This window comes from Herpailurus yagouaroundi, unplaced genomic scaffold (genome assembly GCF_014898765.1).
Source record: "Herpailurus yagouaroundi ecotype Mexico unplaced genomic scaffold, PumYag 162, whole genome shotgun sequence".
In the NCBI taxonomy this organism is placed as follows: domain Eukaryota; kingdom Metazoa; phylum Chordata; class Mammalia; order Carnivora; family Felidae; genus Herpailurus; species Herpailurus yagouaroundi.
The window spans coordinates 7,188,350-7,214,131 of NW_024412403.1; the positions used below are offsets into that span (position 1 = coordinate 7,188,350).

General features: G+C 43.4%; 1 protein-coding gene across 8 annotated transcripts in view; it reads left to right on the top strand.

The window, feature by feature from the left end:
- Nucleotides 1-25,782, top strand: part of ERG (ETS transcription factor ERG) — a 271,394-nt gene that overhangs the window by 142,247 nt on the left and 103,365 nt on the right. Inside the window, exon 1 of one of the 8 annotated variants that reach the window (XM_040483916.1) lies at nt 18,324-18,473. The exons of the other annotated variants lie outside the window; for them this stretch is intronic. Within the exon in view, the coding sequence (XP_040339850.1) occupies nt 18,456-18,473 (18 nt within the window). The 5' untranslated portion in view covers nt 18,324-18,455. Of the gene's footprint in view, nt 1-18,323; nt 18,474-25,782 lie in introns of those variants that run through there. 8 annotated transcript variants of the gene reach the window in all.

Genomic DNA, 25,782 nt, shown 5'->3' on the forward strand with positions numbered 1-25,782 from the left:
CCTTCCTTCCTTCCTTCCTTCCTTCCTTCCTTCCTTCCTTCCTTCCTCTCTCTCTTTCTCTTTTGCAGAATGAGAGGATTATGTAAAGAGTATTGTACACAAAATGCTTTCTACCACCTGATCTGAGTTTCTCTTATTTGGAAGCTCATCGGATGGCAGTGTTTCTCGATTGCTCCTTTCTCCCAGATCAGGTGGCTGTCCTGATTTATATCTTGCCCATCTGTAGCCAGATGCAATGTTTACCTGTGAGAACAAGACAACGCGTGCCTAGCATCTACTGTCTCATGGTGACACACACCATTTTATTCATTTTTAAAAACTTTCAAAACATCACACATAAAGAAAAGTACCTGAAAATCAATGTACAGCGTGATTTATCATAATACAGGAAAAGACCCACCCTTGTGCCCCTCCCCCATCCTTACTCTTCCCTCCCTCCCTCTCAGGGAGATATTACCTTAATTTTTTGATCATCACTTCTTCACTGTTTTTGGTAGATTTCTCATCCAAACGTGCATATCTAGTCACTATAGAGTAGCTTTGCCTCCGTTTTGATCTTTATACAATAGTAATCGTACAGTGTATTCCTTTCTATCAGGTTTTCCCTCACCATTATGTTTGTGAGATTGATACATAATGTTGTGTGTGGCAGTGGTTTCTGGTAGTTTCTTCATTTTCATTGCTGTGGAGTGCCCGATGTATAAGTGCCCGATGTATAAGTGCCCGATTGTGTAGTGACATTGCGAAGTCTTTAATGATATAGATGTGCTGGATTTTCTCTGTTTCCTTCTCCAATCCACTCTTTCTCCTTCTGTGCCCTGACCCTTGCCTCCGGGTTTCACATCTCTGAACTGCATCACATGGGCTGCCTGGTCCTCTGTCTTCCACTGAGTTCAGCATAAATACCAGAAGGAAATCACAGGGTTGGAAGAGAGAGAGAGAGACAGAGTTCAATTATTTATTTCCCCAGCTTTCTCCCTTTGGCCAAAAGTTGGCACTGATGGTTTTCCTCTAGAGAAAACCGTAGCTCCTATCGTTTACCATGTCCTGTAATTACAGCTTCGTCTGTGTCTGTTTCCAGGTGCTGATAACCACCTTCTCCTTGGCATTGGGAGCCTGAGGACCATGATGGCTTCCCCTTCTTGCTAACCCTCAGGACTTCATCACCCTCTAGCTTTTACTAAATTCTTCCCTCATCTTTGTAAGTTCTTCCACTAAACTCTCTTCAATTACCTCTTTGAATATAGTGTTTTCTAGAAGAACCTTGACTCATAAATAAAGGTATCCTCTAAACCCCAGCTGCAGGCGAAAAGTAGGCAGATACTCCATATCTTTTTTTCTTTTTTTTTTTTTTCAACGTTTATTTATTTTTGGGACAGAGAGAGACAGAGCATGAACGGGGGAGGGGCAGAGAGAGAGGGAGACACAGAATCGGAAACAGGCTCCAGGCTCTGAGCCATCAGCCCAGAGCCTGACGCGGGGCTCGAACTCACGGACCGCGAGATCGTGACCTGGCTGAAGTAGGACGCTTAGCCGACTGCGCCACCCAGGCGCCCCATCCATATCTTTGCCAAAAAGTTGTCGGTCTTCGTTTTAGACGTTCTGATGTATATGCTCTGTTTTCTCATTATGTTTTATTTTTTTTTTAATGTTTTTTAATGTTTAAAAAAATTTTTTTTGAAAGAGAGAGAGACAGAGAATGAGCGGGGGAGGAGCAGAGAGAGAGGGAGACACAGAATTCGAAGCAGGCTCCAGGCTCTATGCTGTCAGCACAGAGCCCAACGTGGGGCTCAAACTCACGAACTGTGAGATCACGACGTGAACCGAAGTCGGACGCTCAACCGACTGAGCCACCCAGGCGCTCCTCATTGTGGTTTTAAGTTGCATTTCCTGGATTAATAATGATGTGGAAGACTTTTTCATACATTCAGTGGGTACTTGGTAGCTTCTTTTTTGAATGCCTGTTCAGTTTTTTCCCCTGTGTTTCCTTGGGTTGTGTATCTTCTTATTGATTTATAGGTATTCTTGATATGAATAGTAGGTCACATGTGTTAAAAACATCACCTTCCACTCCATTGACTGCTTTTTATTCCCTTAGTAGTGTCTTTTTTTTTTTTTTCCAACGTTTATTTATTTTTGGGACAGAGAGAGACAGAGCATGAACGGGGGAGGGGCAGAGAGAGAGGGAGACACAGAATCAGAAACAGGCTCCAGGCTCCGAGCCATCAGCCCAGAGCCCGACGTGGGGCTCGAACTCACGGATCGCGAGATCATGACCTGGCTGAAGTAGGACGCTTAACCGACTGCGCCACCCAGGCGCCCCAGTAGTGTCTTCTGATGAAAAGAATTTCTTAATTTTTTCTTAATTATAATGGAGTTCAATTTATCAGTCTCATCCCTTATGGTTAGTGGTTTTTATGCCTTATTTATAAAATCTTCACCATCCCAAAGTCATGAAGCTATCCTTTACATTATGTTCTAGAAACTTTATTGTTTTGACTCACATTTATATTTACAATTAGACTGGAATTGGTTTTTGACTTTTGACTGATTGGTTTTTGATGGTATGAGCTAGTTGTCAAGTTGCTTTTTTTCCATATGGATATCCAATTTCTCTCAACACCATATTCTAGAGATTTCTTCCTTTCTTCGCTGCTCTGCATGCCACCTTTGTCACAAGTAAGCATGTTCGTATGTGTGTAAATTTGTCTCTGGGCTATCTTTTTTTTCCCATTGTTTTGTTTGTCATACCTGCATGAATACTACTCGGACCTAATTATTGTGCCTTTAATAATGTTTGATAGAACAAGTTATCCTACTTCACTCTTTTTTAATAACATCTATTCTATTTTTGACCCTCTGCATTTCTACATAAATTTTGGAATCAATTTGTCAAGTTCTCCAAATATCTTATTGCAATTTTGATTGGATCTACATTGTATCTGTTGATCAGTTTGAAGAGAATTGACATCTTTACAGTATTAAGTCTTTCAGTCCATGAATATGGTATACTTATCCATTTATTTAATCCTTCTTTTGATAATACTTTGTAGTTCTCTATATAAAGGTCCTGCACCTCTTGTACTAGATTTATTCCCATCTTTTAAGATATTTTTGATGATTCATTTCTAAATTCTCTTGGATTTTCTAGGTAAAAAATGATACTATCTGCAAATAGCTAAAGTTTTATCTACTTTTTCCTTGGCATTTTATTTCATTTTCTTGACTTATGTACTGACTAGGACCTCCAGGACCATTTGTGACAGATGTGGTGATTGTGACCCTCTTTGTCTTTTCTCCTAACTTAAAAGGAATAAATTTCAGTGTTTCATCATTAAAGTAGGTGGCTTACTGTAAGGTTTCATAGATGCTATTTATGAGACTGACAAAGTTCCCTTTTATTTCTAATCTAATAAGAATTTTTATTATGAATTGATATCAAATTTAATTAAATGGTTTTTTCTTTTATTTGAGATTATCATATGATTTTTCTTCCTTACAATGTATGTATAATTTACATTGATTGAAATAACCCTACATTCTTGGAATACACCCAGCTTGACCATAATATATTTATTGTCTTTCATATACTGTTGGATTTGGTTTTCTGAGATTTTGTTCAGTTTATTTTGCATCTGCTTTTATGTGTGAGGTCAGCCTGTATTTTTTTTTTTCTCATAGTGTCTTAGTCACATCTTGAGGTCAAGCTTTTCCTTTTTTCTATTACCTAGGAGAGTTTGTATAAGACTAGCATTAATTCTTACTTAAATGTATATCAGAATTTGCTGTTAAATAAGTCTGGGCCTGGAATGTTCCTTTTTGGTTTTCTTTTAGGAAGGATTTAGATGATCTAATCAATCTATGACTTTAATAGTTATAGGAGTTCAGCTTTTGTGTTTTTTCTTTGGAAGTTTTGGTAAATTATATTTTCCAAAGATTTTATTTGTTTCAGTTAAACTTCCACGCTTATTGATAGGAAATTGTTTATAATGTTCTTTTATAATCCTTTTAATGTCTATAGGATCTGTAGTAATGGCTCATTTTTCACTGTTGACTTTGGTTATTTTTACTTTCTCTGTTTTTGCCTTAATAATACTCATCAAGGGCTTATAAATAACTAATCTTTTCAAAGATTTGACTTGCTAATCTTTTCCATTGTATGATCATTCTCTATTTTATTAATTTTATTCATATACTTGTTATTTTCCTCTTTTTTTCTTTTTTTCTAACTTCTTAAGATTAATACCTTTCCCTTTTTCCTATGAGGTATTAGCCACAGAAACAGTAACCTAATTGTCTTATCTATTTCATATTTACTCTTTTTTATTTTCAGAACCAAACCTGGCTTAAGTTAGATTTAAGATACATATAATTTCTACAGGCTTCTCTTCATGCAATGTCATACAATGTGTTCTCATCAAAAGAATTTTATGTCAAGTGCCCTTTGAATTATTCTTGTGAGTCCTCGTTGCTCAAATGAGTTACCAAGTATCTGTCTGTAGATGTCAAGGTATTGCCTCACTTTGACACATTTTTTCAAAATAATCTTAACCTGTAGTTTATTTGTTCCTTTTGTGTTGAATCAAATACTTTACCCAAGTTAAAAATTTTTTTTCCTAAAAGATGTTGCCACTTTTTTCCCCACCGTCTGAACACATGCTAATCCTGTGGGACCCAACTAAAATTTCATTTTCCTCAAAAAACTTTTATTAACAAGTCATTATTTTACTAACATTATATTTAACAATATAGATGCACAAATGTTTCTTGAGTAAATGAACAAAACTCCACCTCTTTGAACCTGTACCAATATGTGTTATTGTATTTATGTATTCTTTAAAATCTAATCAGTAGCCTAATCAGTTTTTATTAATATATTACAGATTTGTGGCATTTTAATATTAATTTCTACATTAAGATATGAATTGAAAATTTGTTTCTGATTATAAAAGTAACACATACTTGTTATAGTCCAACTTTCCCCAAGTGTTTGACTTGAAAAGAGGCTGTTATGCCATGGTCAACTTGTAAACTGAGGTTTATACTTCAGAATGTTTTCTCTGCATATACTAACACACATCTGATAATGTTTTGAACTTAATATACCGCAAAAATTTTCTATGCAGTGAATTTAGATCTGTCTCATTCTTCTTAATACTGTGTAATATGTTTATCTAGTCTCTGATTGATAGGTATCCAACTTATTCTCATTTTTTACTATTACTAAAGAGTGTTAGAGTGAACATTCTTGCACCCATGTCTTTGTTTATTGTGTTTCTAAAAGGTGGATTCTAAAAGAATAGGAATTGTTGAGTGAAAAGATAAATTATTTTCCGATAAGATCTTAATCTGTATTCATAATACACATACATGAATGAGAGTGTTCTTTCCTCCACATTCTTACCTGTGCTGCCGTAATAACAATTTTTCATTTTTTTCATATGGATAAGGCCCCAAGTACTGTGGTTTGGCTTCCTTATTTTGATTTCCTTGCATTTCTTTTAATACTTATTGGACAGTTTATAAATGGCAGAATCTTGTGATAGTGACTTGCTTTTATCCAAATTCTGGTTTTTAATTTTTTAATTAAGTTATACCTGACATCTTATAACATTGTATTAGTTTTTGGTGTATGACAGATAACATTTTAATGCTCTCATGATGGGTTCTTTCATAAGTAGACTGCATCACATCTACCGTAAGGCACATAGTTATTTTCAAAAATTGGGCTGGGTCTTACAGCTGTTGGATTAAGAAAGTGTTATGACTAATTTTGTTTGGCAGAATTATTTTTTCTTTTCTAGAAAGTGATGCATTAGATGGTGGCATGCTGTATATGTACCACCCATGGTCTTACAGTGGTGAAATACGGTAAAGTGACTGTGTCTAATAATTTTCCAACTATAACTCTGCATCCGTCCAATTTCAGTGTGAGACCAGGAAGTCCTGTGTCACATGACGGTGTAATTGCCATATTGATAGGTGTTAAAAATCAGTCAACGTCTAGCCTTGCATCTAATACTCATTCCACCTTGTGTCTGCTTTCAGGCAAAAAACAATATACAATGTCTGAAACAATTTTGTCTTTGATTTTATGTTAAAGGAGTTCCTCTTGGATTTAGTAAATAGACGTACTATTGATAGAATGTTCAAATTTAGTGCAGAATGATTGATTTCTTCATTTGGGGGGTTATGAATCATGCCTGTACCTATTGATTTTTCTTCTTCACTTACATTCATTACTTTTGAATTCAGGAAGATGGTTGGAAATTAAAACGGTTTTGATGTTAGAGAAGCGTTTTTGGATTGCTGGATTCATACCCAAAACCTCTGGTTTTTTACTTCTAAGCAGTCTACTAATTCAAGAAATTCTGCACTTACTGCTGCTGGGAAAAGGTAACAACGGAATATCTGATTTCCAGCATAAATCCTCTCCTTCTGGCTGTTGTTTGGTTGAAGGCGATGAACACCTACGCGGGCACAGAGTCGGTTCACAGCTGCACGATTTCGCGGGGAGAGCTCTTACTCCCGGCTCTTATCGGAGAAAATCTGTATGTGTTCAGAGGGAAATGGACCTTAATGTGTCTGTCAATTCTTTTTTGCACTTGTAAGTGAGAAAAAAATTAGAAAGCTAAAGGGTGGCGGTTTTGAGTTATTAAGAATGGTCTGGATTAGCCTCAACGTCCATGGGTCAGTACAAGGTGGCCGCTGATATTTCACATCTGTTTTTGGTTTGCAGTTACTAACAAAGAAGCACAAGGTATGTGTAGCCTCATTGTTAGCGGTTTCCCCGCTCTCTTAAAGACACAGAGCCCCCACTCCAAAGGTACGCAATACTTCTCACTCCCTTTTACAGATTAGGCACAAAGGCTTGGGTTAGGGGTCACCCCTGGCAGTTGAAAAATTTCTTTGTGAACTTTCCCAGTTCTTTTTTTTTTTTTTTTTTCTGGCTGTTAAGAAAATAATAAAAAGAGCTCGTAGCGCAAGAATTCCGTAAAACGGAGCGGTGTGAGACATACTAATGGCTTCCGTTCCTGATGAAAAGTTTGAAAGAGCTTGAAGTCACCTGGAATCAGATATCTCAGATGCAGATTATCTCCAAGTCTGGGAGGTGAGATTTGGGTGCTCCGGCCCTCCGGGCTCAGAATAGAGTTGCTTCATCCATAGGAATTCAGTACGTGAGTTGGAAAGTAAGAGAACTTGACCTTCTTTATATATATATATTTTTTTCAACGTTTATTTATTTTTGGGACAGAGAGAGACAGAGCATGAACGGGGGAGGGGCAGAGAGAGAGGGAGACACAGAATCGGAAACAGGCTCCAGGCTCTGAGCCATCAGCCCAGAGCCCGACGCGGGACTCGAACTCACGGACCGCGAGATCGTGACCTGGCTGAAGTCGGACGCTTAACCGACTGCGCCACCCAGGCGCCCCTTGACCTTCTTTATAAAGAAGCCCCACAGATGTGTGGAGAGCATTCCGTGGGGACTGCTGTTTTTCTCACGCTCTTTCTTGGGATGAGGAACACCCGGAGCCGCGGATCCGGGAAACAGGGCCCCATCGTGGGTATCTGTGCCTCTCCCCTCTGCTCTGGGGTGGTGGTTGGCCAGGCCCCACCTCGCGGTCTTCCAGATGGCTCTCCCCATTGTCACAACTGACCCAGTGGAAACCCCCGTGGCATCCCGGAAGCCTGAGATGCTGCACGGGGGACAGAGCCCCTGGTTTCTAGCGGCTAATGTTTCAAGGGGACTAATAGCGCCACCTTCCAAACACTGGCGCTTCTCTTTTTAGTAACTCGGGGTAATGAACCCTCTCCCTCTGCTTCTCATTTACCAGCCCCGTTCCTGTGGAAGTCACAGAGGGGAAGTTAAAGCTTTCCCATGTCTTCTGGGGAAAGTAACCTAAGGGGGATGGGCAGAGATGCTTCCAGAAAGTGGGAATGGGGAGGGTCAGCAGGCTGCAGGCACGGGGTGGGGACCGAGGAGGGAGGTCACAGCCAGGACCCAGGGGTCCCTGCCCTGGGGGGCTCAGGTGACCCGAGGCACACACACCTGTAATGAGCAGAGAGGAAGTGGGGGGAAGAGGGAGGGAAGAACTCGCGATGTTCGCCTCTTACGTCTTTTAAGTCAGATGCTGTTGAAATTTTGGCACGTTTTCTCTCCAACAGATACGTACTTTTTGTGTGTGTGTTTGGCCGATGACTGCTTCCCTTCCTTCGCACATCTTCGGTGCCTGACACGGGGCTGGGCATAGAGTCGATGCCAGGAAGGGTTTGACGAATGGACAAGCGATCACAGAAGAATTATTGGCTGCGTAACAAGGTTGCAAAAACGTGTTTGAATAAGGAAACTTTTGAGGGCGTTGCAGTCACCTTTTGCTTTGGAACGAATTCACTCTGGAACTCGGTGGCTTAAAGATCACAGTGACCGCTTTATCACTTCTGTTCTCCGTGGTTCCCAAGGGTTGACTGGGCTGAGACAGGCATTTTTCCCTCAGAGTCTCCGTCATGACTTCTCCGTGCGCCTTGGGCTCTCTCTCAGTATGGCAGTCAAGATGCGAGGGGGGCTGTTGCCAAGGAAAGCGGGTGGAAGCTGCATCATCTTTCCAGGTAGCTTGGAGGGCGCAGGAGCTGAACTTAAACGCTGTAGAGACAGGTCTTCCCAGCTTCGAAGGGTGGGCACACGGGCCCCCCCCTTTTGATGGGAGCAGTGTCGATGTCACCTTATAAGATGGGCACCTGTGATGGCGAATCTTGCTGGGTTCTCTTGGCGATTCAGTCACCGTGGGTGACGCGGCAAGTGTCCGGAAATGCAACGAACCCGGCATTCTGACGGTTTTCACTAATTGCACGTGGGACCGACCCAGGTGCTGAATCAGTGTCGCTGGAAATAACCTTAGTCAGCGTTACTTTGGAAAATTGCAAGCGCTGGGGTAGCGCCAAAAGCTGTTATTTTGTTTTGAAATAAACGTGCCGTAAAGATATCACGAGGCAGGCAAAACACAGGACAGGGTCGCCTTCTTTCAGTCACTCGTTTATGTGGTTGGTAGTTCGTTATTATTATGGAAGATCTTCTCACTGCCAGGTGGTGTCAGTTCAGTTACCGAGAGGGAAATCCCGTCACACGCAGAGTTGGTGGAAGGTCTCGTAGGGACCAATTGCCTTCTTCCCCCGCACGGCCTGATCTGGGGGAATTGCCGGAGAAAGTCGCCTCTGAAGTTACGCGGGTCATGTGGCCTGGAAACGTGGGGGTGGCACGGTGGTGGGGCAGCCAGCCTCTCTGTGCCTCTGTCTCTCCGCATCAGTCAGTGTCTTCCTCGCTGTCGTTCTATTGTGCGTGTGCGCGTGTGGTGGGGGGAGGCGTGGGTGGCTCACAGCTTGAGTGCCAGCTTCCCTCTTAATTTCGAATGCAGATCTTCTCAGGAATTGGTCAGCACGCAGTGGAAAACCAGATGAACGCCAAGTTCAAGTCAGACTCTGGGCTTTTGAGGGCCTCTCCTGGGCTGCCCACGGGAATGGCCGGTACTCTCCTTCCCTGGTGCTCCTGGGCTCTGTTGACGTGCTTGCTTCATTCATTCATTCATTCATTCATTCATTCAGCAAATGGTTGCCGAGCACGGGAGGACATGAGGACGTGTCCTGTGCATGAGGACAGAGCGCCAGGGGCTCCGGGGGGTTTGCCGCCCTCAGTCTTTGGGCACGGGGAGGGTGGCACATGGCAGGGTCCTCAGTACGTGCTGATTCCTCCCTTGAACAAACCTGCAACGTCACCAGTTGATTTGCCAAAGGAAAACGGGCCCAGGTGGAGTCCGTGACTCCTTGACTCCCTGAGGCTGAGGCCAGGCTGAGGCCTCCTCGCCCGGAGCCAAGGCCCCTGTGACGGGACTCACTAGACTCGTGCTCCCTGAGGGGTGTCAGCCCAGGTGGTCTCCAACCGTCTCCCTTGGTGACCCAGAAGCCGGCTCTGCCCCCGCATCCTTCAGTTTCCACCTAAGCTGTTCATCTGGGGCATGGCCGATAGGGTGGGGGCAGGCTCTGTGAGCCTGGGGTTGCTCTTCTCTTCTGTCAGTGCCTCAAAAAAATAGTTTTAATGTTTATTTATTTCTGAGAGAGAGAGAGAGACTGTGTGAGCAAGGGAGGGGCAGAGAGAGAGGGAGACACAGAATCCGAAGCGGGCTCCGGGCTCCGAGCTGACAGCACAGAGCCGGACGCGGGGCTCGAACTCCCGGACCGCGAGATCATGACCTGAGCCGAAGTCAGACACTTAACTGACCGAGCCACCCAGCGCCCCTCCTGCCAGTGCCTTTGTCTAGAGTGGCGTCGCCTGAGGCTGGGCGCGGGGTCCCCCGGTCACCGTTTTCCACACCTCGCCCCATCCGCCGTGCGCCAATTTCTGTGCGAAGGTGAAGTCTGTTTCCCTTTAAAAGTCGCAGACCAACAGACGAAACGCTGCCTTAATTATCCTTCCGTAGAGCACATTGAAAATGAACCTCTGCCCTCCTGGCAGACCGAGAGGAAAATGCATCGCCAGCCACACTTTCTGTCACCTCTTCAGAGATCGGTGGGAGCCTGTCCCACATGCAGCCCCACCTTCAGATGGCCATGAACCAGACAAACGACTGTCACCCACTGACCTCTCCCTTCGTTGGTATATGAACCAAAGCGGAAGGGGGAGAAGAATGAAAGAAAAAAAAAACTATAGGTATTTTAAAGCACAAGTGAGGACAAGAAGAGAAAAGTTGCAAGTCACATTTCTTGCAAATATTCCCAAGGCACTGTGTTTTGCTTTAAGCGTTTAGCATTCAGATGGCCTAGAAGTCAGTGTAATCACATAATAGGATTGTTTTCAGGAAAACTTCCTCATTCAGTTTTAAAGGTAACTTTATTTCATACGTATTTTTACATATTTTAACATTGTGTATCGTTTTTATAAGTGATGCTCTATAAACATAGCCCCAAAACTATAATTAAAAAAAAAAAATAAATGATGGCATCAGAAGGTATCTCCCACATGTTATGATATAATCCATACCCTTCCCGCAGTCCGTTTCTGGAAGGGGTCTTCGAATATCAGAGTTTAGGCAAGGTGCGGACGTGAAGGCAGTGTTGTCTCCGCTGAAAGCAAACACACCCGACGCTGACCTGTTAATGTGATGGAACATGCATGAGGAAGATATTGAACCACTTGGAATTACTGAGCAGTAGAGTGTTTTTATGGTTTGGGATCACTGAGAGTGGGGTAGAACAATTCTGTGATTTCCATGGTCAGATCTCACCCAGAAAAAACGGTGGCTTTAGTCTGAGGTGCGTATCTGTATAATTTATCTTTGCTCCTTATCCAAGTAGATTTCCTTATGTTACACTAATGACCAGCGTAAACTTCTCTGAAAAGCTTTCTCCATTATGAAAGGTGGATTTTAACGTTAGTGGATAAAAAGGAGACGACTATGTAGTATCATGATGTCAATGCAAAAACGTAAAGTGAAGAATTAGTCACACCCTTAGGGCCCTTTAAAGGGACATTTAGCACCCTCTAGTGACAACAGTTCAGCCGGTTCCAAGGAAAAGTCCCTGCAAGGCCTCAGGTCCATCGCTGGCAAATAAACAAAGCAGCGAAGGTCTTTGGCCAATAGGTGGTTGCTTCCTAAAATTCTCGCTGCAGGATTGTTTTTGTGCCCATAAATACAGGATGCAACAAGCGATCACCAGGCAAACCCCAGCCTGCCTTCTGCCTGTCATCGACAACATATTTAGAATTGTCACTTCCATTTGTCCCCAGATACTGTAGTTTTCCCCAAAACGATGTGCTGAGGTTTGTACTGAGATCAAATGAAAACCGTGAATTAGCCTGGGTCACAGTTTCAGTGCAACTCAGTGCATTTAAACGGAGTAAACACATCTTTTGGAAGGCTGGCCTGCCTCCCTCTGAACTGCACACTGTACCCTCAAGAGGGAAAGGGCCTCCTTCCGGCTTTGCAGAGAAAGGATACCATGAAGAGGGTGTTTACCTGCATTGTGCAGGGCACGGTGCAGAAAGAGTACGAGGCCGACTGGGTCCAGCGCAGAGGATGCGGTGTGGCAAATGCTCACTCTTTCACACACCTGCCTCCACGAGCCGGCCTGCAACTTGGTGACTTCTGTAGGTTGCCTGAATCCACTCTCGCAAATGTAAATGCGCTCTTTATGGCAAACACTTTGTTCCTTGGCTTCGTTTCTGATTCCATTTGTGATATAAATAGATTAGCAAATACATACACACATATTAAGTGCTGTAGAAAGAAAGGCCTTCTGAATCTGACTCAAAACATTTTGTAAAAGAACGGGGAGCAATTGTCTAATGCAGGCTTCTCTGTAAGTTTCCATTATCTGGGTGACATTATAGTGCAATTTACTATCTTTCTTTACAAAGTAGTATGGGGGCGCCTGGGTGGCATAGTTGGTGAAGCGTCCAACCCTTGATCTCTGCTCAGGTCATGATCTCACAGTTTGTGGGTTCGAGCCCCACATCGGGCTCTGCGTTGATGGCACAGAGCCTGCTTGAGTTTCTGTCTTTTCTTCTCTCTGCCCCTCACCCACTTGTGCTCTCTCTCTCCAAATAAATTAAAAAAAAAAAAACTTAAAAGAGTGCATATTTTCTTGACAAAATAATGTATGTGGACGGTCAAGACAAAAATAGATGCTGATATATAGTATCTTATAAATGAGACTGACACACTTAAAAAAATTGACAGTCTAACTAGGTCAAAATCTAAGTTAATTTAAACAGCTCAAGATAACTTTTCAGGATGGTCAGGGGTGACTGCTGAGGAAGTAATTGGGACATGATTCTCCAGATCTCAGTAGGGGACAGAGGAGCAGGACAACACCTGACGGGATGGCCATGTGATTTTATGTCGCCTCCAATTGTGTGGCGTGGCTGCTAGACCCATGCCCTGTGGGCAGACCAGGCCTTATGGTGACCATTGCTATCTGCAGGCTGTAACATCTAGGCTTATATATGCCAGTTGTATGGATAAAAGACCTCGAAACTCATAGAATGGTTCACAAATTATATGTGGAAACACGATCATTGAAACAGGAAATTTCCTTTAAATTACTGTGTCAAAATAAATGTTCCTAGGAATTTCTTTTCTCTTTAGCCCTGAGTGTTACATTGACATATTTAGGGTCCCTAATACTGATTTTAATACTCCTGAGTTTTTAGAGGCGTACGGAATTGGCTAAGAGCAAAGTTGCTAAAAAAACATGAGAATACATGTGACGCTTATGAAATTGCGTTCATTGAAATCGTCGCTCCATTGGAGCCTATAGAGCTGAACTGACACGTGCTTCAAAATTAAGGAAATTGCAACTCGGTGTTGAGAAGTTGAGGATTTAGTATGTGATAACAATTTCCTCGGTTTAGATGAGTTCGAACCAACCAAGATGTTGAAGAATAATATTAACCACATAGAGAAGGTGTTGAAACAATAGTTATTTGAATTGTAGTTGGATTATTTCTTAATGTGTGGCTGGAGGGCATCACGCGCGCGCGCACACACACACACACACACACACACACACACACAGTCTTACTCAATGGAGTGAAACTGTGCTCACGCAGTAAGCTTTGAATAGAAAAACGGTCCTCAACCTGTGTGTCATGAGCGACCTTGGCGGCTAAGAGTGCCTTACACTGTGCGTGTTCTCAAGCAAATCCTCCAGTGGACGGAAAAGTTCCACCGAGTGATGTAGTTTTCCACTGTGGGGGCAGCTCCAGATGCTTGATCCTTATCTGTAATCTCAGGCATGTCCTTGGCAAAAATCCCTGGGACATCCTTCTTGCAGGCTGTTCATGAATAATCCAAACAGTATACATTTTAAGATTCATGTGTCATTTTAGGGACAATATAGAGCACTGGGTTCTATTGTTTTACCCTTAAAAAGTTTGCATCTCATGGGCTGGTTCCAAGCTCCACAGTTTTACGTGGGCGGAATTGAAGTCGACAAACACAGACTTCCTGAATGTTGGGACACCCAGTGGCAGGACAGAGCCTTGTCATGCTTTATTTTCTAGTGCCGACCAGAGCTCCTGGCCTGGAAAAGCCCCTTTATTAATATTGACTAGATGGGTTGATGTTGGATAGCTGACCGTGACAAGACACATGAGTATCTTCTGGGTTTCCTTACTAGTTACAAACAGGGGTCCTCTTTTCTTGCTGTAGACATTTAACAAAGAACATGCGTTTTGGTACGCACCCATGGGGCTTGACAAGTATAGATATTGTGTGCTGCGTGTTACACAGGCATTTATAAAAAAAACATGGAGGGGCGCCTGGGTGGCGCAGTCGGTTAAGCGTCCGACTTCAGCCAGGTCACGATCTCGAGGTCCGGGAGTTCGAGCCCCGCGTCGGGCTCTGGGCTGACGGCTCAGAGCCTGGAGCCTGTTTCCGATTCTGTGTCTCCCTCTCTCTCTGCCCCTCCCCCGTTCATGCTCTGTCTCTCTCTGTCCCAAAAATAAATAAACGTTGAAAAAAAAATTAAAAAAAAAAACATGGAACCTTACGTGTCACTTCTATAACTTTTATATTCAAATTTAATTTCTATTTACTGTAAATGTTCAGAAATCGAGATGAACCGAAGGAGACGGAGGAAAAACAAATAAGAAAAGGAAGACCATCCACCATTAGTACCATAGTACCTAGAGCCTCCTGGTAGTTCCCTCTTGCCTTTTTTCCTTTTAACAAAATGGGTGTCTGGCATAGCTGTCTCTTGGACCCTGATTTTTAACTTCCCAGGCATAGTATCATAACAGTTCTCCATATCACTGGGCATTCCTCTGTTACATCATTTCCCTGCAGTATTTTAAGTGCTGATGACCATTCCAGTGTGTGGATGTTTAATACCAGGATTAATCAGTCATTCATGAGCGAGCCTTCTGTTGGGTCTTCAATTAAAATTGTGGTTCATTATCTCTTTGCTGCGCCCATACATCGTTTTTAGAACCATACCGCCCTCATCCAAAGTGTTTCGAGTCCTGACCTTCCTCTGTCGATCTCAGATAGAGAAGTTAATAACAGAATACGGATGAGAATTTGTTGCCTCTTTAGAAAATGGGAAGACGTGGTTTTAAGACAAATAAATGACAATGCCCCTTTTTACTGTTACAGTAAACGTATGGTCAGTTTTGTATGATTTCCTTTTTTCATTTGGAACAAGATAGGAACAGGCTTACAAAGGGTTGTGGTAGCCTCATGGGGAATGGGTCCACGATGGGTAAGTAAAAATGGAAATGTAGAATTTACTCATGGGCTCAGATGTCCACAGACACTGGGGGCCATACTGGTCCATTGTGGTGTTTACTGTGTTCCAAGGAGAGTGGAGAAGGACCTTATCCTGGAGGGATCGTGGCAAGATGGCCCCCCCAAGCTATGTCTCTCTCTGCTAGATTGCCCTGACGTGGGTCAGCCTGGTTACCTAAAGGGTGGCTTTCCCCAGGGAGGGGTGCTGTCTGGTGAGAAGCTGCCTAGTCCTTAAGATGCTGAATAATCTGGTGCTGAGGCCAAATGTAGGTGTAGGCTTGGGGTGGGGGTAAAGGGGAGGATTAAGTGATAGCATTATCTTTGGATGATTCCCCCAGGGACTAACATTTGGGACATGGTTTCTGCACCAGTATATTCTTTTTTTTTTAATTTTTAAAGTTATTTATTTATTTATTTTGAGAGAGAGGAGCATGAGCAGGGGAGAGGCAGAGAACAGGAGAGAGAGAGAGAGAGACAGAGAGACAGAGAGACAGAGAGAGAGAGAGAGAGAGAGAGAGAGGAATTCCAAGCGAGCTCCGCACTGTCAGCACAGAGACTGATGCAAGGCTTGAACCCACAAACCACGAGATCCTGACCCGAGCTGAAATCAGGAGTTGGGCAGCTTAAACGACTGAGCCACGCAGGCTCCCCACTGAACTACTATATTCTCATTAATAGATATGTCAGACGCTTTCAATAGCCAATCAAAGTTAAAAAGCAACTTTGCCTTAAACATTCAGAGAGTACCAGGCTTGGATGCTATTATGCCATTGTAGGTATCAGGAATTATTGTCTTTGAAGATGCTCAGCATGAGTCTAACATCTTGTTGTTAGAAATGAGGGATATTTGCCTTAAAAAACTTTGTGACAGGAATTACAACTCACTACCTGAACACTGGCTTTTTACTAGATCACCTCCATATTTGTGTGCATCTTCAATATTCAACACGGTGAAACTTGTGGATAGAATCTTCAGGAAATAGGTCAAATAGTAACATCTGGTTTTCTGTCTGTAAGTATCCAAGCAAAGAAATTCGTCTCTAATAAAACAGCATTTTTATTAATTAAAGAATAAAGGAGATCTGTGCCTATTCACACGTAGGCATTATACATAAACTTTAGAGCGAGAAAGCAAAGGAAATGAAAATTACCAGCATTTGGAGTAAGTGGGCGAAAGATATTAGGAGTCCTTTGCATTAACTTGTTTCTGCATGTTGGAAATTTTTCCCTGCATAAAGAATTAAAAGATTCCCCTGCTTGATCTGAACTAAGCAGTAACCAAGGAGTTAAGAGCAGAGGCTTGATGAAGAATTAGGTGTCCTAGGTCTTTGGGGACGACACGGAGAGGGCTGGGTTAGAAACCAGGAGACCAGAGTGAGGTAGGACCAGTCAGCAGGTTCCCCCAAGGCTCTTTTGTTAGCAAAGTGTCCATCCTGCTTAAGGCTGCTCTTTGGGAAACCCGTGATGGAACACTGCTCACTGGGGTACCGTGGGTAACATTTACAGTCGATGCTTCTCAGGAGGGCAAAAGCAGGGAACCCTGGCGGAGCAGAGAACATTTTTCTCAGCACTCCCGAATCCTTGTGGACGCGACCCAGATAAAACAACTCAGTGCTTTGAAACTTTCGGGGAAACAAAATTTTAATCGGCCTGCCATCTCCTTCATTGTTCAGAGATGAAAAGAGGGGAAATCAACACCCCCTCAAAGTGTAGACGGTGAGAACGTGTGGGTTCTGACTTTTATCCAGAACAGGTTTCTTTAATTTTCTCTTTTTCCTTTGTTTCTTCGTTTGTTTGTTTCTCCCGGGGGCCGCGCCGGCCGGGCGCTCCTCCTTCTATCCTAATGCAAAGGGTAAGTCAGGAGACAACAAAAGATATAGAAACCCAGGCTAGTTTCTAGAGCTCTGCCATAGGCAGGCCTGAAGTCCGAGTGAAATCAATTCACCGACCGTCCACTTCTAGAACCAAGAGTTGCTGAATGACTCAGGATTTCGTCTCTTGGGTTGTGAGGGTCCCCGTGTGGAGACCACACTTCTTTACTGGTCCAACTTTCGTGTAGCTGGATTCAAAGCAAAATGTTGTTCCTTCCAGAGAACAAGTAGTTTCCTGAAAATGAGTAATTAAAGGCCCGAAACCCTCTAAGGAATGTTCAAGCTTACATTAGCTGTACTTCCTTTGAGTGGAAAACAGACGTGTGGCCCTGAACTTACAGCCTGGATTTTAAAACCCTTAATGAGGTCTTCACCTGATATCTCCGCAGAGTCAAGATCTCTCTGAGGGTCTGTGGCCCACAGCGCTGACTTTCGTCACAGTGGGACCGGCTTGCGCGCATCAGAAACCATTTGCCGTAATTTCCGTTATTTGGCCTTTAAATAAATACTTAAAGATCAGGATTTGACGGGCTTAGTTTTCCCTTTCTTTGCCTTGCTTTACCTTCCTAGTTCTAGACCCTTTGTGTGTTTTCGACTGGTTTATTGTGGAGCAAATAAAAAAAATTACATGTGCTTGGAAAGAGAAAATGAAACTTCTGGGAATACTCACTTGAGATGTTGAATCAAGGCAGGCCGTTACAAATCAGCAAGCAAATACGTTCACGTGAAATAAGTTCTACCTGCAACGTTTCCATTTGGGAGAACGGAACGGGGAGTGTGTGGGGATGAGTGGCTCGCGTCCCGTGTGGCAGGCGTGTGGCAGGTCCAGGGAGGTGGGGGCCCAGAAGGCCTGGCACCCGGCTGTCGGGGGGCCTCCACGCCCCGTCCCGAAGTGCTCACGGCACATGTGAAGCCATACGGGGTGCCACCACGTCTGCATCCTGCCTCTGCGTGGCATGTCGTGTGGTGGCACAAGTCACACCTGCCGTGGGGGTCTCTGTCCCGGGCAATGGATGCCTTTTTTTTTTTTTAATTAAAAAAAAAAAAGAAATCTCCTGGCTGCATATCATCAAGAAAAACAACATTGTTTTCAGGGTCCCTTATCTCTCCACTCCCAAATATCCTGTTTCTTCGGGCTGGGCAGCCAGGACCAATAGAAACCTCTTCCTGCCATTGGGTGACTTCATTTCCCAGACTTAGCACGATCTCATCCGCTCTAAACAACCTCATCAAAACTACTTTCTGGTCAGAGAGAAGCAATAATTATTATTAACATTTATTAACGATCAATAAACTTGATTGCATTATGGCCAGCACTATTAAGGTAAGGAGAGGGTTCCTTTTCGTTTGACAAAACCTTGTGCTTGTTACTTTTTCTTTGGTTTCCTTTATCAAGGCAGATAAGTCCGGATTGGGCAACACCCCCACTGCCACAATAGAGGACAACAAGATTTCCTCTGCACTGCCTAGTAAATTTCCTTTTTCCTACTCCAACCATCCGCAAGGCTTAAAAACTTCAAACTCAGAAAAAAATTGGGGTTTCTAAATTCACTGGTGAGGGCTGTGGATGACTTTTGCAAAGGCTTCTCGGAGCGCGTCTGAATTCTCATATTCTTTAACTATCCCTAGCGGGGTGTGGATGTGTTATCTGCTGGAAGGTGATGGACTCGGAGAGGTTGGAGGGAAGGGTCGGAGAAAAACAGATGGGCTTGTAAATGGTGGACTTCTGGATGCTCTCGGATGACTCCTTGAGCATCAGGGTTGCTAGCCGGCCCCAGTGGCAACGAAGAGATGCCGGGCGAGTGGCGGTTGGTCATGGGACACGTTGACTTGCTCTTGGATCCTTCGTGCTGAGAATGGAGTGTTCTCATAGCTCAAATGGTGGTAATTCGGTTTGTTCGGTTACATGTTGATCTTTAATAAAAGCGCTACTCCTCTCCGCGCTGCGAGTACACGTTCTTGCCCGTCAGGGTTGGTTTGCGGGAATGGGAGAGCAGCGGCCTGTTGGTTGATTCTCTCGCTCTGGGGTGTGCGGTCTGCTGTGTTTTTCGTGCAAATGTCTCTAGTTGATAGAAAGTAATGGGGAGGTGGATCCTTTCAGATGCAGTCTAAACGCGGCCCAATTCCTGGAAACGAAGCCAGTTTAATGGCGAGTGCGGGGCAGCGGCATGGGGTGTATAAAGTGGTCGACTGTTGGAATATTTTCCAGGCCACTCTGCCTGGGTGACATTTGTAGGAATGAGAAAAATCAGCAGCAGACACATACTGAAGGGAAGAAAAAGAAAAGCTGTGTTAGTTGTGTGTCTTTAGTTTTGCTGCTTATAGGTGAGAAGCGTTTGGTGGTGTTTTCATCAAGGGTTGTGGTTCCTTTCAAAGCTCCCGAATACAGAAGTCTGCCCAGAATTGAGCCAAGGCGTTTTCAAAAATCTTCCTTGGTTTGGTGTCCGAAATGTTGGCATTAGAGGTTATGAGTAATACCCACCCTATGAACTGTGCCTCAGAAGTTTTGTTCCGTGTTCACTTCTCAAAGGATGTTTTCTTTTTCAAGGAATGTTCGATAATATATATTAAAACATCATGTGTCAATGACTAACCTTACAGAGGTTATTCCTTCTCTGGCTTCAAGGATCTGAGGCTGCTGAAACTATCATAGAAACGAATTTTAAAATTGGAGGTTTGATGTGACCCTTTCAACTATGTGAGCAGAAATTGTTCGATTGTATGATGCAAAATGCTGCCCTTTTTATTCTTATTTTCTCTCTTAATTATGTCCATATTTAATAACAATTAAATCAAATATTCTTTGTAAACTTTGAAGAGCTTGGGTGCAATTGTGCAGCTTCCAAAAAAATCAGTGTATTGAAGGACATCGGAACGACAGACCGCCCTTTAGACTGTGGGTTATGTTTCGCAAAACATACACATGGGTTAATAGTGTTTAAAGTATACATGTCTGAAGATACGAAGGTATTTTGAAACTTGGATGTTTTGTGACTTCTAGAATAAATTTTGGGTCGTAGCTTTCACTTGTCTAAGATACTCCGCTTGCCTCAACATTCGATGACACTGCGTTGTCTGTATATCGTATATTATCCCAGGTGAGCTTTAAAATGACTTCAAGTGGATTCTTTTTAATCCTCAGTTCAAATAAAATAGCCCCTCTTTATAGGTAACTTCCTTCAAGACATGTTCTGTTGGCCTTCCTGGGTAAAGTAATGCGATGATTTTACAGACTTGTTTATAGAGTGGAAAAAAGGCGGCCTGAGTCTGTTGACGGCAGTTTTAATTATGTGAGTGCAGAGCTCAAATTAGCATAAGGAAAATTATGGCTGTCCGTTGGAATTAGGAAACAGCCTGTCATACAGGCAATTTCTGGTCTCAAACGCACTCTGTTTTTTGTTGGTGGTGGTGTTTCAATAAATAAATCAATTAGTCGATTAAGCATCAGATGCACTGAATTTAGTACACCCCGTCGGAGTGAGCTTTTTTTTTTTTTTTTTTTTTTTTTTGGCGTTAATATTTACGAGACCTTGTGAGGCACTATGCAAAAGCTAAATGTTTTTCTCCTGTCTTTGTGACAGGGAACAAAAAGTATGCATTGGAAGAAGCAAAGGAATTTGTGGAGCTTACCTGAGAGTGCCTGTTTGTCTCTAAGTGTCCGTGAATTTTAAGATCAGGTTATAAGAGTTCTCACGGAAACATGTAAGCATCAAGGATGATGTCCCCATGGGTAATTCAGTGTCAGTGGTCCCAGATGGGGGACACAAAAAACTTTTTGCTTTTTGCACCATAAGACAGTGCTGAGGGGTAACCCGTTTCCCCTGTTCCCCACATTGTGTTACTTACAGACTCCAAGGAGCTGGTTGTTAAGCCTTGGACCTTGCCTGTGCTTTGGTTAGGACTTTTAATCCAATCTCCCAAAGACTTCCCGGGTCCTTACATGATGCGCTGGGTCATTCGGGAAGTCTAATGAAGCCCGCAGTCCCCTCTTGGGGATAAATGCTTCTAAATGCCTAGAATGTGGTGCTTAGAATGACAACAGAAGCTAATTCTATCCAAGGACAATTCAACTCTTGGACTCCTGGGGAGGCCCATGAACCCCATGTTACAATCCCTGATCCTAGGGTTTCAAGATCCTTAGTGATTACAGTGGGAATGTGGGGATTTTCCATTATCACGGAGCTCTGACACTGAAGGACAAGGAGAGAGCAGGGCCGATGGAAAAGCATCTTAGAAACAGACAGGATGTGGAAAGTTACAAGGCTTGATGAGGGAGCACACATCACTGTTTCAATTAGTTGTTTAAAGAAGTTACTTTGATTCAGCAGAGTTTGGAAGGTTTGATGATGATTGAAACATGGTGTTAATTTAAAAACATCCTGCTTCTTTTATACGTTTCATGCTTTGACATAGCAGGCACTCTGAATATTTGCCATCATGTGTGAAGGAAGAGTTAGTAAAAAGCTCAGGGTTATGTGAAGAAAGTTCATCTCCTAGGATTTTGGTGCGTGTGATTAATGAGTTGAATGTCTCTAGGCATGTGATTTTTCATTGGCCCGTTGGCTTATGCAGGATGAGAATCGCTTCATCCCTTATTACTTGGATGGCGGGGGAGGGGGTTCAGGCCGTGGAAGGAAAATGTTGCCGTCCTGCTGTGTAAATGTCATGTCCGCGGAGCAGGGGCCCTGATGGTCTGTCCTTGCCTAAAAGTGGAAGTACAGGCCATTATCTTAAAGTGACTTGCTGTTTGCATTTGTGAGCAGCTCTCTCATACAGGCTGCTCCCACCCCCGGATGGAGCACAGGTCTCCCTAGCAATCTGAGTGTGTGCACGGGTGCCTAGCAATCTGAGTGTGTGCACGCACCTGTGCCCGCTCAGCGCCCTGACTCGGTAACAAGGGAAAGGAGAACAGGGAATGACGACGTTTTTGGGTTTCTTTCCCATTAAATATGCGTACGTAGGACCACAGTGCTCTCAGAGAATGTTCTGGAAGCCAGAATCATCTCTTAATTATCTATGCTTTCTTTCAAATGATTATTTCACCATTATTATTATTATTATTATTATTACTTTGCAAAATAGACCTTTCTTTAAAAAAAAACAACCACCTGCAAATACACCCATACTTAGGCTTGTTTAGGTCTCTTGAAAAAGCGTACATAATAACAAAATTAATAAAACCACCATTGCTGATGCCTTCAGGAGAATATTACTTCTGTGTTTAGAATTTAGGATAAGATTCCCTCCGTAGAAGTGTCGACCCAAAGCAGAAAAGTCCGCCTTGGCATCCCAGCAGGTACATTGATTTCGTGCCTGATGCAGGAGAGGATGACCATACAGGAGGTGTGGGAAAGCCAGGACTGTGAGAGTTTCTCCATGGTCTGAGATCTTCCGGCAAGCGGGTCTCACAGAGACAGTCTCCACGTCCTTCTAGTGTTTGACAGCAGTCTCGGCTTTGGCAGGATCTTTTCTTCAGGGCTAGGGAGCACCTCGAATGCCACAGGACCCACCTCCTCCATTTGTCCCAACAGGATGAAGGACGTTCTCTGCCCTGGGCTTCTGTCACATGGCCCCTGAGATTTCATTTCTTGTATCAGGTGGCTATAGCCTCGCCTGCATTTGGAGCCTGACTAGTCACGTGACCCTGAGCAAGGGCCTTAAGCTGTCAGACCTCAGTTTCCTCACCTGTAAAATGGGATTATAATGGCTATCCTGTCTTGTGCTGGTATGAATTCAAGTCTCTAGAGCCTCTAGGATGTGCTCCATAAAAGGCAGATGCTGTCAGACGATCCAAACGGATTTAACCTTTCCTAACAAGTTGCATGGTCTTTCTGGCCCTGCTTTCAATTCTCTCTCGATTTCTCACTGTCCTGCTTTAGTTTTGAAGCCCAGAGCCACACCGTCCCTGTTCCAATGCTTTCAGAGAGAACAGGGTCACTTCTACGTGTCAGTACCGTGGTCTCCTACGGAGGGCAGGTGACACCTGGGTCTGGGAGGCAGCAAGCCAGGAGATGGCAGGAGGGGGAGAGGCTTGGCGGGGGTTGGGGTGCAGGAGGGCAGGAACCAAACACGCAGGCAGGTAGAGCATACCGCGGGTCACTCAAGGTGTGGCTGGTCAGGGGGTTGGTTTAGGTCGGTTCTGAGGGCGGAGGCTGTTTGCTGCTTTGCTGAAGGACGGCAGAGGCCTGGAGCACATCTTGCCCCTGATTAGGGCAAGGAGAGGAATATTGCAAAGACTCCACTCTTCTGTTCTCTCATTAATTTTGAAAAATTCACCTTCTTGTTTTGCACAAAGTGCAGTAATAAAACATTCTCACTGTAGAGAAAATGAAAAACAAATCATTACAAAGTCAATATAAGTTGCTCCTGATCCCAAGCCGCCAGAGAAAATGACTAACATTTGGTGGCTGTCCTTATCCTGTGTTCTTCTCTGTCCTGTTCCCTACCTGGGTCTCCATCTAGGTTTTCTCGGCTAACGTTAGTTTAGATTAATTTCCCCCGATCGCTAAACATTTTCAGTAAGCAGAATTTTTAGGCTTAATCAGATCTCATCTAAAATAAGTATTACAATTGATACAGCCAATATCCTGTTATAGAAAATAATATTGCTTTCAGTTTTTCACTAGTTGGCAATATATTCTCGACCTAATTTTGTTTTTTAACTCACATTACTGGTATTCGTGTTTACAAAAGGAACTGTCGGGCCAGTGGGCATACGTATTTTTCAAGTCTCTGCCGAATTCAAGTATTTGCCAATTGGGGCGCCTGGGTGGCTCAGTCGGTTGGGCGTCCGACTTCGGCTCAGGTCCTGAACTCGCGGTCCGTGAGTTCGAGCCCCGCGTCGGGCTCTGTGCTGACAGCTCAGAGCCTGGAACCTGCTTCAGATTCTGTGTCTCCCTCTCTCTCTGCCCTTTCCCTACTCGCACTGTCTCTCTCTCTTTCAAAAATAAATAAACGTTAAAAAATTTTTTTTAAAATAAATAAAATCAAATGTTTGCCAGTTAAAAAACTTGCCATTTTACTCCTCAGAAGGATCGTACCGGTTCCCACCTCTAGACATAGATGAGGCCACTGTCATGTACAACTCTGCCTATTTTAGTCTTCGATTCTTTGCCATTCTGACAGTTAACACTGGAATCTCATTGTTATTTGTGTGTCCTTAGTTATAATACCCATTCTTTTTTTTTTTTTTTTTTGCCATGAACCTGTTTCAACTGGTGGCCACTATGACCTCTGGATCTTTCTTATTCATGCCTTCATCCTGTTTGATCCAACTTACTTCCCACACATTCCCCTTATTGAACTTGGCCGAGGCATGTTTTCTAAAGTTGAAGATCATTCCTCATTCTGTCCTTTCCCTTACGCTTCATCGTCTCCTGTCAGCACGTTCTCCCCACTCTGTGCTGGCGAGTGTGACTGTTCTGTGAATACGTCATGTGTGCAGCCATGTGAGCCTCAGAACTCCTTCTAGGTGACCATCTGTCCATCTCTTTGGCGTCCTTGACAGCGACTGGCAAAATGTCGGGGGTCCATAAATAGTAGTATTTTTTTTAATGAAAATCCTTTGAGGTCACAAAGAGAAAGTTAAGAAGGCAGAGTAATTAATCATTATTGTAGATTTTAGATAGAAGTCGTAGGTCTTTAGTGCTATTTCTCTAGTTAAAGAAAAGTCGGGTAACTGGAATTAAATTGCCGTTTAAGAGAGCAGAGGGAAACGTTTTTGAAGAGCTAGCTCTTGTATCTTGAGTTCATAATCCGAATTAACATCATCCTTGTAACTGCATAAAGGCCAGGCTCTGTGCTGGGCGGTCACGTTATCTCGTGAGATACTCATTCTACTTGCTTTTTGTCCACACAAGGGTAAAGGATTTGAGAGGCCAAGAAACTCGCTCAAGTAACACAAATTCATTTGTCTCCCCTCAATTTATCATCATGTGCTCTCTTTCTCCTTCTGTTTGCCCTAGCCTCCGATATTAAATGACTATTCGGAGAAACAATGGATCAGATGACCTAGTGATACATTAAATAATGGAATAATGAAAATTATTAAACATAACTGCCTAATTTTGTTACTCCTCTTGCGTGAAAAACCCCACTGGCAACAATTATCCTACTCTTGGTGACTCATCAAGGTAACATGCCAGAAAGTTCGAGAGCTGAAACTCCAGCACCGATCTGTATGTGCTTGGTGACAAGAATTCTTTCCATATTTGGCAATATCCAAGGGGCAGCGGTTCCAGATTCCAGATCAGCGGCTGATTTAAGTTTCCTCATCCCAAGTATCAGCTTCCTTGCTCTCACCTTGGCATCAATAATGAACTTGCGGCTCCATTTTCCATCAGGCCCTTACAAGTCTTTCAGCAGGGGTGCTCGTGGGATTAAACTCTGGGAAGAACAATAATCTGCTGTTGCGCACAGATAAGTCCCGAGACATGTAGCAAAGGAATGCCAAGGCCAAGCAAAATTATTTATTTTTGAAAGCCACATCATATTCCAATCATAACATGAACGTCAGGGCTGTTGCTTCCAATGCTTTTTGTTCAAGACAATGCATGTCCAATTCTGGAGAAAATAGCAAAGAACATTTATAACCTATCGTACGTAGAACCTGCACTCTTGAATTTAACAGAGTC